This window comes from Gymnoscopelus microlampas (assembly GCF_963454915.1).
Source record: "Gymnoscopelus microlampas genome assembly, chromosome: 7".
NCBI classification, from domain to species: domain Eukaryota; kingdom Metazoa; phylum Chordata; class Actinopteri; order Myctophiformes; family Myctophidae; genus Gymnoscopelus; species Gymnoscopelus microlampas.
The window spans coordinates 57,960,634-57,971,957 of record NC_139944.1 but is presented as its reverse complement, the minus strand read 5'-3'; the positions used below and the strand labels follow the sequence as shown (position 1 = coordinate 57,971,957).

Below are 11,324 nucleotides of genomic sequence, written 5' to 3'. Positions count from 1 at the left end.
CCAGCCTTCATTCATTATAGGACAACTTCAACACTTTTCAACCTATCTTCATATAATAGGTCCTCACTAATGCTCATGATAAAATGGTACCATTTTTTTCTACTTGGTCTGTGTCTCATAGGAGGGCTGTGGACAGTCCAGAAACCCGTCTACCAGTGACATCATCGTTAGGCAGGATTTTTTTTCTCCAAAAAGATTACAATTTTTTTATTCAGATTTTTATTAAGGTGAGAACAATGGGATCTATTATTGCATTGCAACTTTCCAGGAATACAAAGCCTGCAGTTTCTATTAGCTTGGATTCCCCATCGATGATGTCACTGGTAGACGGGTTTCTGAACTGTCTACAGCCCTCCTCTGAGACACAGACTGATTAGAAAAAAATTGGACCATTATATCATGAGCATTAGTGAGGACCTATTATATGAGGATATGTTGAAAAGTGGTGAAGTCGTCCTTTAATGTTCTCTCCAGGCTATCTCTCATTAATGCGGAGCGGGACGGGACTCGCCCGTCCGACGGTCCGAGTCTCACTGGGAAATGGGAATAGCCTACATGACGGCTTTATTTTAGTGTAACTCGAACGCGCACACTGCTCTGTATGGGTTAAATACATTAATATACAAAAGTATTCCATTCATGCCGATGTGATTGGTATCATAATATGTCATTCATCGAGGGAAACTCTTTCGTATTGGCTTTTCATGATGTCTTCTTTGGTCGTATTCTGGTTCTTCAATCTTCATGTCGTTAAATCGGGGCGTTTTGAGAATATTTAAGGGCGTGTTATTTAAATGACGCTCGGTTTCAGCCGTGACATGTATCAACGTTGGGACCAAGTGTACGCTGGGATCAGCTGTGTAGGGTGCACAATGTTGTGATGTGCATACAATGGAATTTGGGGATAATGTTTGCTAGTAGTTGCATTGGTGTGGACTATCCTTTACAGTAAGTTCATCATCGTCGCTGTCGGGGCAGAAACCTCTTATCTCCATATTCTAACTTTCTTTTAATAAAAATAAGAAATAAAATATATATATATATTCTTTTCAAAAGCCTCAAAAGCAGCAGATCTACGAGCTCCAAACGGGTCGCGGAGCCGTTTCGAATGTGAATCCTGAAAGGTAAGAGTTTTGGACATATTAGGTTTCTACCCTGACAAACTCAATATGAATTGTCCTTCATTCTATTCCATCAATATTTTACGGTTCCTCGCTGCCAATCTGTGCGATATGTTGCATTATTTATTTTCTCCGACTGGCGCGGCGGGACCATTTTCACAATTGTACAAACTTGCAGCCGAATTGACTCTCTCGCTTTGGTGAATATGTATAGGAGTGAGTGCAGGGGCCTTGAATAATGTATAGAAATCAGATATGTTCCACTGCGAGGGGAGAAAAAAAAGCTCAACTCCCAAGCTCATTGTTATGCGCCATGACAGCTCTTTGATGTGAAGGCGTGGGTCTCTCAAATGTGCGGGGGGAACCCTCTGGGAGAGTGTGTTATCGGTTTTGTACAGTCACCTGAATGAATGAACTGTAGTATGACGAAGTAGGGCATTCATTTACGGGGGGGAAAAAAACCATAAATAGTGAAACTATGGATATAAGAAGTTTCTGCCTGACAGTAGTCTCGCGTAGCCAGACCCAACAGAAAATGAAAAACAGCGACCTCTGCTGTTTGTGATATTGTCTGTGGGGTCTGGCCGGAGGCAAATGGAACACCAGTGCGCAGGGAAACCGGGGTTTCATGTCTGCCTTCAGCGCATCACTTCCGGTTGGTGCGACTATGTTTTCATTCCCACTAACAATATTTCTACACAGAACACTAACACCACTTCTCCCAGAGAACATGGAGGGTTTTGGTTATAAACCCACTTGTTTCTATGATGAAAGAGTCATTTAAAATGTGAATATCTTTCCGTGGTTTTGTCCGCTCCGAGGACGCTATTGTTAAATTAGTTTCGGCTAGTTTCGAGGGGGGAAGGGTGGATGGACACGTGAATCCCGCCCACTACATTTGATTGGGTAAAGCGCGGCCTGCTTCCTGATCTGAAGGCACGCCCACTTGTAGCCAATGCGCACACGTTATGACGAACCTCCCCGACAGATTCCACCTCAGGGCAGAATCTGTTCTTGAGAGATTAGCCTGACAGCAACCATTTGCATCTTATCTATTCACATTATGCATGCGTTGGGTTTATCGCTTCTTTAGCTGTACAATTACCTGGACTGGACGGTTTTTAAAGGGCGGCAGTGGCTTCAGGTTCAATTCCAGGCAACGTGTTGTTGAAGTGTCCTTTGAGCAAGACACTGAACCCCTTGCCTTGTATGCCAGTCTCCGCCTGGCAACTGTGTGAATGGGACATGTTGGAACTGGCACATTGTTAAGTAATTTGGAAAAAGCTGCTATAAATGCAGTGTCATTTATCATTTAACAGCGTATTGATACAACAGCCTCCACAGTGACTGCAGATTTGTTTTGTGCAAGAATAATTATCAGTTCATTTGTCTTCAATAGAACAAGATAAACTCTTTGAGCTATGCTTTACTTTAGGCGGCACACAAATCCCACTTGTTCGCTCATTTCATCAGGTACAGTTAATTATTTTTGGCAACTCAGGGGATGTGGAGGCTAAGCTCACAATAAAATAGGAGGTTCTGGGACAGAGGGTCCTCGTAAAATGTCTCTAATAAGGGGGGGGGACTTTTATAAACATTACTTCTTATATCTTTTAACCATGTCTATAAGGAACACTTTATACCAGGTTTAGATCATTTTACTCCCATATGAGCAGCGTGACACAAACTGTAAGATGCCAAATGCGGTAAACAAACGGGTGTTGGGAGTACCGTTACCCCAAATACAGGCATCAGACATTAACATATCCTCTCATCAAGTGTTTTATTGGAAAGATTGACCCCCAATACTCAAGAAAAGACACCAGATACTGTATGCTGGATAACTCTACATAAACCCTCCAATAATTAACACAATTTAACCAAGACCACACTTTAAAACCTCAAAACTTTGCTTTTGACCTTGAAAAAAAAGTGAAACGTTCCACTAAATCCATTAACGGAATGTGGTTCAGGGAGAACCAGCAGCTCCGCAGCTGATGTATACTTCTCAATACAACGGTGTTTTACCGGATTTGTGATTTTGTACTGTTTGTGTAGGACTTCTAAACGCCTTTGTTTTAACGGCTTTTAGCGCGTCTAGGAACCGATATGCATAACCGAAATTACATATTGTCTATGGGTACCCGGTACCGACCATTTCTTTATCGGTTCCTGCTTGGAACCGAATTTCGGTACCCGACCCTAGCAGTGACACACTATAGTGTGACAGTGTGTCACTACCGAAACGATTTTTTTCGGTGATTTCGTTTCGGTAGTGACACACTACCGAAACGAAATCACAGAAAAAAAACGTTTCGGTAGTGACACACATACCGAAACGAAAGTTTGTCCCTACCGAAACGAAAGTTAAATCCGAAAAAATCACTAAGTGTGGAGGCCAAAATCGTCCCCCCTAAAACCTCTTGGGAGTATGTTTCAGGCAATTTAGAGTTGATTGGTAGTACTTTGTAGTGACTTTTTTTTTGGTCCCTAACATTCATCGAGCTCTGGACTTAGTAAATTTATTTTTTCACCATTGACACAATGGATTTAACTTTCGTTTCGGTAGTGACAAACTTTCGTTTCGGTAGTGACACACTACCGAAACGAAATCACAGAAAAAAATCTTTTCGGTAGTGACACACTATAGTGTGACACACCGGTCTAACAGGCGGCGCTGCTGTTATATTTTCATGGCCACCGGGAGATCAGACATTTAACCCCTGGTCCAACACACACCAGCCTTCATTCATTATAGGACAACTTCAACACTTTTCAACCTATCTTCATATAATAGGTCCTCACTAATGCTCATGATAAAATGGTACCATTTTTTTCTACTTGGTCTGTGTCTCATAGGAGGGCTGTGGACAGTCCAGAAACCCGTCTACCAGTGACATCATCGTTAGGCAGGATTTTTTTTCTCCAAAAAGATTACAATTTTTTTATTCAGATTTTTATTAAGGTGAGAACAATGGGATCTATTATTGCATTGCAACTTTCCAGGAATACAAAGCCTGCAGTTTCTATTAGCTTGGATTCCCCATCGATGATGTCACTGGTAGACGGGTTTCTGAACTGTCTACAGCCCTCCTCTGAGACACAGACTGATTAGAAAAAAATTGGACCATTATATCATGAGCATTAGTGAGGACCTATTATATGAGGATATGTTGAAAAGTGGTGAAGTCGTCCTTTAATGTTCTCTCCAGGCTATCTCTCATTAATGCGGAGCGGGACGGGACTCGCCCGTCCGACGGTCCGAGTCTCACTGGGAAATGGGAATAGCCTACATGACGGCTTTATTTTAGTGTAACTCGAACGCGCACACTGCTCTGTATGGGTTAAATACATTAATATACAAAAGTATTCCATTCATGCCGATGTGATTGGTATCATAATATGTCATTCATCGAGGGAAACTCTTTCTTATTGGCTTTTCATGATGTCTTCTTTGGTCGTATTCTGGTTCTTCAATCTTCATGTCGTTAAATCGGGGCGTTTTGAGAATATTTAAGGGCGTGTTATTTAAATGACGCTCGGTTTCAGCCGTGACATGTATCAACGTTGGGACCAAGTGTACGCTGGGATCAGCTGTGTAGGGTGCACAATGTTGTGATGTGCATACAATGGAATTTGGGGATAATGTTTGCTAGTAGTTGCATTGGTGTGGACTATCCTTTACAGTAAGTTCATCATCGTCGCTGTCGGGGCAGAAACCTCTTATCTCCATATTCTAACTTTCTTTTAATAAAAATAAGAAATAAAATATATATATATATTCTTTTCAAAAGCCTCAAAAGCAGCAGATCTACGAGCTCCAAACGGGTCGCGGAGCCGTTTCGAATGTGAATCCTGAAAGGTAAGAGTTTTGGACATATTAGGTTTCTACCCTGACAAACTCAATATGAATTGTCCTTCATTCTATTCCATCAATATTTTACGGTTCCTCGCTGCCAATCTGTGCGATATGTTGCATTATTTATTTTCTCCGACTGGCGCGGCGGGACCATTTTCACAATTGTACAAACTTGCAGCCGAATTGACTCTCTCGCTTTGGTGAATATGTATAGGAGTGAGTGCAGGGGCCTTGAATAATGTATAGAAATCAGATATGTTCCACTGCGAGGGGAGAAAAAAAAGCTCAACTCCCAAGCTCATTGTTATGCGCCATGACAGCTCTTTGATGTGAAGGCGTGGGTCTCTCAAATGTGCGGGGGGAACCCTCTGGGAGAGTGTGTTATCGGTTTTGTACAGTCACCTGAATGAATGAACTGTAGTATGACGAAGTAGGGCATTCATTTACGGGGGGGAAAAAAACCATAAATAGTGAAACTATGGATATAAGAAGTTTCTGCCTGACAGTAGTCTCGCGTAGCCAGACCCAACAGAAAATGAAAAACAGCGACCTCTGCTGTTTGTGATATTGTCTGTGGGGTCTGGCCGGAGGCAAATGGAACACCAGTGCGCAGGGAAACCGGGGTTTCATGTCTGCCTTCAGCGCATCACTTCCGGTTGGTGCGACTATGTTTTCATTCCCACTAACAATATTTCTACACAGAACACTAACACCACTTCTCCCAGAGAACATGGAGGGTTTTGGTTATAAACCCACTTGTTTCTATGATGAAAGAGTCATTTAAAATGTGAATATCTTTCCGTGGTTTTGTCCGCTCCGAGGACGCTATTGTTAAATTAGTTTCGGCTAGTTTCGAGGGGGGAAGGGTGGATGGACACGTGAATCCCGCCCACTACATTTGATTGGGTAAAGCGCGGCCTGCTTCCTGATCTGAAGGCACGCCCACTTGTAGCCAATGCGCACACGTTATGACGAACCTCCCCGACAGATTCCACCTCAGGGCAGAATCTGTTCTTGAGAGATTAGCCTGACAGCAACCATTTGCATCTTATCTATTCACATTATGCATGCGTTGGGTTTATCGCTTCTTTAGCTGTACAATTACCTGGACTGGACGGTTTTTAAAGGGCGGCAGTGGCTTCAGGTTCAATTCCAGGCAACGTGTTGTTGAAGTGTCCTTTGAGCAAGACACTGAACCCCTTGCCTTGTATGCCAGTCTCCGCCTGGCAACTGTGTGAATGGGACATGTTGGAACTGGCACATTGTTAAGTAATTTGGAAAAAGCTGCTATAAATGCAGTGTCATTTATCATTTAACAGCGTATTGATACAACAGCCTCCACAGTGACTGCAGATTTGTTTTGTGCAAGAATAATTATCAGTTCATTTGTCTTCAATAGAACAAGATAAACTCTTTGAGCTATGCTTTACTTTAGGCGGCACACAAATCCCACTTGTTCGCTCATTTCATCAGGTACAGTTAATTATTTTTGGCAACTCAGGGGATGTGGAGGCTAAGCTCACAATAAAATAGGAGGTTCTGGGACAGAGGGTCCTCGTAAAATGTCTCTAATAAGGGGGGGGGACTTTTATAAACATTACTTCTTATATCTTTTAACCATGTCTATAAGGAACACTTTATACCAGGTTTAGATCATTTTACTCCCATATGAGCAGCGTGACACAAACTGTAAGATGCCAAATGCGGTAAACAAACGGGTGTTGGGAGTACCGTTACCCCAAATACAGGCATCAGACATTAACATATCCTCTCATCAAGTGTTTTATTGGAAAGATTGACCCCCAATACTCAAGAAAAGACACCAGATACTGTATGCTGGATAACTCTACATAAACCCTCCAATAATTAACACAATTTAACCAAGACCACACTTTAAAACCTCAAAACTTTGCTTTTGACCTTGAAAAAAAAGTGAAACGTTCCACTAAATCCATTAACGGAAACCTTTAATATATGACGTAGGAGGGTATTAGGACCAATAAAAACCATATATCACATTATTATTGCTATTGGTCTAACTACATGTAGCCAGCAGATGGGCTTTGGCTCTGATGGCAGCCAGTAACCCTTGCAGCTTTGCATCCAGACCCTGGAGTCTCTCTGACTTGTGAAGCACTTGATCCTGCAACCTCTGCAGAGAGTCTGCCTTCCCTGGAATGACACAAGGAACAACATATTTAAATATATATTTATATACAGCTGTTATCTCCTATTGGTTTGTGTTTGTTTGTTTTCATGACGTGGCACCAGACGGATGAGCCATCAGTCAGTCAGTCAGTCAGTCAGTCAGTCAGTCAGTAAAAAAAGTTAAAAAACATCACGGTTCCTCAGGGTGCCTTCTTGTTTTCAATAGATGTTGATAGCTTGTACACCAATATAAATACAGTAGCGGGATTGAAAGCAATCAGAGATATCTTTAAAAAGTATCCTGACAGACAAAGACCAGACGCAGAATTATTGGAATTACTAGAATTAAATTTGACCAAAAACGATTTTTCATTTGATGGGAAAACCTTCCTTCAAATCAGTGGAACAGCCATGGGAAAGAAATTTGCGCCATCATACGCAAAAAAAAAGTGCAGATTCAAGCCCACACATTATTTTAGGTTTCTAGATGATATTTTGGAGTATTTGAGCACTCCACAGAGGAGTTTGAGCAATTCATACAAGTCTTAAACACACATCATGCCTCAATAACAGTGAAATATGTCACAAACAAAGAACACATTGACTTTTTGGATGTTACAGTCTTCAAAGGGAAAGATTTTAACACCACCGGCAAACTGGATTCAAAGGTGTTTTTTAAGGAGACACATGCACTGCTCCACAAGACTTCCTTCCATCCAACCCATTGTTTCGCAGGAATAGTCAAGTCACAACTCCTACGTTTCAAGAGAATCTGCACACAAACAGCAGATTTTGAAAATGCCTGCAAAACTCTATTCACAGCATTAAGGAAACGTGGATATACAAGAACATTCCTCAGGAAATCATACAACACATTCCAGGAAGTGAAAGTAAGGAATGAGAAACCCACACTAGCCTTAGTAACCACATTTTCTAGCCAAAGTTTATTGGCAAACAGAGCCATCAAAAGAAATTTTGAAAACAGGGGAGGAAACCTCCTACAGAACTTTAAGATCATTTCGGCCTATAGGAAAAACAAAAATCTGAAAGACTACTTGATCCACAGCAAATTGAAGCCATGGAACCAAGTAGCACGGGCAAGGCCTAACTACTTTAGCCCGAAACAAACGGTTAAAAACAGGACAAACAAAAACATTATTAGCCTAAGACAGAACATCACATACAACACCAGAAATTGTGTTTATCTGATTACTTGCCAAGTGTGTGGATTACAGTATGTAGGAGAGACAATCAACTCCATAGCAATTAGAATAAGCCAACACAGGTACACCATTAATAATGAAAAAGATACCCATTTATTAATTGTTCAACACTTTATGACACATGGGATTGATGCCATAAAAGTATGCGGCCTGGAATACAATGACCGCTGGACAATTGGGTAGAGAAGAGTCCATGAAAAAGAATGGATTACAAGACTTAGCACAAAATATCCAGGAGGCCTAAACTTCTAAACTGCCCAAAATAACTGAAACTATCCACATATCCTTACTAAACTAAACAATAGAGTTGATCACCTACATCAACCACAGAGTTGAGGGGGAGATCTCATTGTTGAGCTAATGAGAATATCAATGAAGGCACATTGATACCAAGAGCCATCAACATTTGGACCATCAACAGGGAGCTAATTGTCTTCCAAATAGGAGGTGTGAACATCAGAACTGTGGATATGCTAACTTGTTTCCAAAACTGTATCCCTTCAGTATCTACCCCATAGCCCTAAAATATAGTGTAAACACATCCTTAAATGGAATTAGGAAATAGCTTTAATCCGAGGGTATGGGGTTACCCTGACTCAGAGATTAGACGCCTCTGCCCTGCACAGTCTAATAGAAAGCACAAAGCTTTAAAAAATAAGTCTGCCTCATCCAGGCAGTGGGCCAGGAGCCACTTTGAGTGGTAGTTGGGATAAACGCAGTCAGTGGAGCAAACGCAGTCCGCACCAAAAATATTTACGATTCTGTCCTTATCGGTACATAACTCGGACGCCGCTGAGTCGACTAGCAGACCATCGGCTGGTCGACGCGGGCACTCGCGCCTGGAGGCGCTCGAGCGCGTCTCCTCAGCCTCAAGGTCTGCTGAGTCGGCGCGCCTCCGTCATGGCCTATAACTTATAATTATAAATTATAGTGAAAACACATCCTTAAATGGAATTAAGAAATGTTTTTTACCTTTAGTCTAGGTAAACTTAATTAATTGCAAAACATGACACCCCTTATTCAAAACAGATGGCGAATGCATTCTTCTCTTTATAGGGCCTACACAGGTAATAAAATTGCCTGTGAGACCTTTATGAATTGAACCTCACAGTCAGCAGTCAGTCAGTCAGTCAGTCTGTGTGTGTGTGTGTGTGTGTGTGTGTGTGTGTGTGTGTGTGTGTGTGTGTGTGTGTGTGTGTGTGTGTGTGTGTGTGTGTGTGTGTGTGTGTGTGTGTGTGTGTGTGCATGGACTAATCTCTCAAACTGCTATTATGTGTTTATGTAATTACATTGTGGAGGTTGTTGTAAAATGGTCTGAGTCGTCTAGCTCATGGTAACGGGACAGACTCCCACGTTCTCGGCTGACAACAAGCCCCTCCCACTTACTCACTTTGAATATGTAGCCTACAGTAAATCATGATCAGACCTACATTTACCCTGAAACGTGTTGTTTATGACATTGGTTCTCAAAGTGGGGTCCGGGGACCCCCAGGGGTACTTGAGGGGGTTCCAGGGGGTCCCCAGCTAAATGATGGACAGGAACCAAATGGACCCTTATGGGTCTGTAACTCTGAGAGTGTACAAATGGAACCAAATGGACCCTAACGGGTCCATTTGGTTCCATTTGTACACTCTCAGAGTTAAATTAACATTGATTTTACAATATAAATTGGGGTCCCAGCGGTATAAATGCCATTAAATGGGGGTCCGTAGCCTAATGCATGTGAAACTGGGGGTCCTTGAAATTAAAATGGTTGAGAATCACTGCTAGAGCCGTAAAAAATCTTCTCTTATGGGGGTCCCTGGCTTATCTTTTCAAATGGGGGTCCGCGGGGTAATAAGTGTAAATTTGGGGGTCCTTGACATGAAAAGGTTTGAGAACCACTGGTTTATGAGACAGAATGACTGGCTTAGCCACTAGACCGCATGTTGAGAAACAGTGAAGGTGTCGTTCCACATGGTATATGAGCTCTATGCACTGCAGACATTATGGTAAAGAAACTGGGCCTCTTCCTTACTTCCTTCACCAGGTTCAAGGTTGAAGGTTGTACTTTATTGTTACATCTTGTGTACAGATACATAAGAGTAAAACATGTTGGTTTGGCTTCCTTCAGCAGCAGCATAGATAATAACAATAACAGAATGATGAGGTTTAAAGGAAAGAAAAAAAGGGGCAAAAAGAGAATAAAAAGAGCATTATCAAATGTACATAAAAAAACAAACAAAAAACGTGGTATATTTTATACACCAGCAGCATGTTTTCTTCAGTAGCTCCACCCATAGGCGACGGCTGAGCTTGACAATTGGGAAGGCTGGGGTCGGCCGCGCGCAAAGGAAAAAATTGCGGTTTCTGGGCGGATTAGTTTCTTTTTGGTTACTTTATTTCGGTTTTAGAGTTAGGGTTAGGTTATTTAATTCTTATTTTTGCCTGATTTTACTGATTTATTATTAAAAAAAATACTAAATAATGCTGCACACATATATTATATATAATTTGCACAATTCCTAGAATTTCCCAGCATAACATTTGGGAAGGTTTAGCCTACCCTAGCCTTCATTACCCGCCGCCTATGCTGCCACCTAACCAGGTGTTACCAATGATACTAATGAAAGCTCTGTTCCATTCTGGGCAAACTGGAAACAGTCTGCTACACCAGTGGGTCTCAAAGTGTGGTCCAGGGACCCTCATGGGTACTTGAGGTGGGTGTACACTCAGAGTTATGCAGGGGTCCTTGAAATTAAAAAGTGTGGGAACCACTGTGCTACACTAAATGGAACAGAGCCTTCATTAGAACCACTGTGTTACACTAAATGGAACAGAGCCTTTATTAGAACCACTGTGCTACACTAAATGGAACAGAGCCTTCATTAGAACCACTGTGTTACACTAAATGGAACAGGGCCTTCATTAGAACCACTGTGTTACACTATATGGAACAGAGCCTTTATTAGAACCACTGTGCTACACTAAAT

The 11,324-nt window shown here is 41.8% G+C and overlaps 1 protein-coding gene across 1 annotated transcript in view; it reads right to left on the bottom strand.

Annotated features, from left to right (window-relative positions):
- Nucleotides 1-6,930: 6,930 nt before the first annotated feature.
- Nucleotides 6,931-11,324, bottom strand: part of lamb3 (laminin subunit beta 3) — a gene marked incomplete at its 5' end in the record, with an annotated part of 28,213 nt that continues 23,819 nt past the window's right edge. Inside the window, one exon of the mRNA XM_084061950.1 lies at nucleotides 6,931-7,152. Within this exon, the coding sequence (XP_083918076.1) occupies nucleotides 7,016-7,152 (137 nt within the window). The 3' untranslated portion in view covers nucleotides 6,931-7,015. The remainder of the gene's footprint in view (nucleotides 7,153-11,324) is intronic.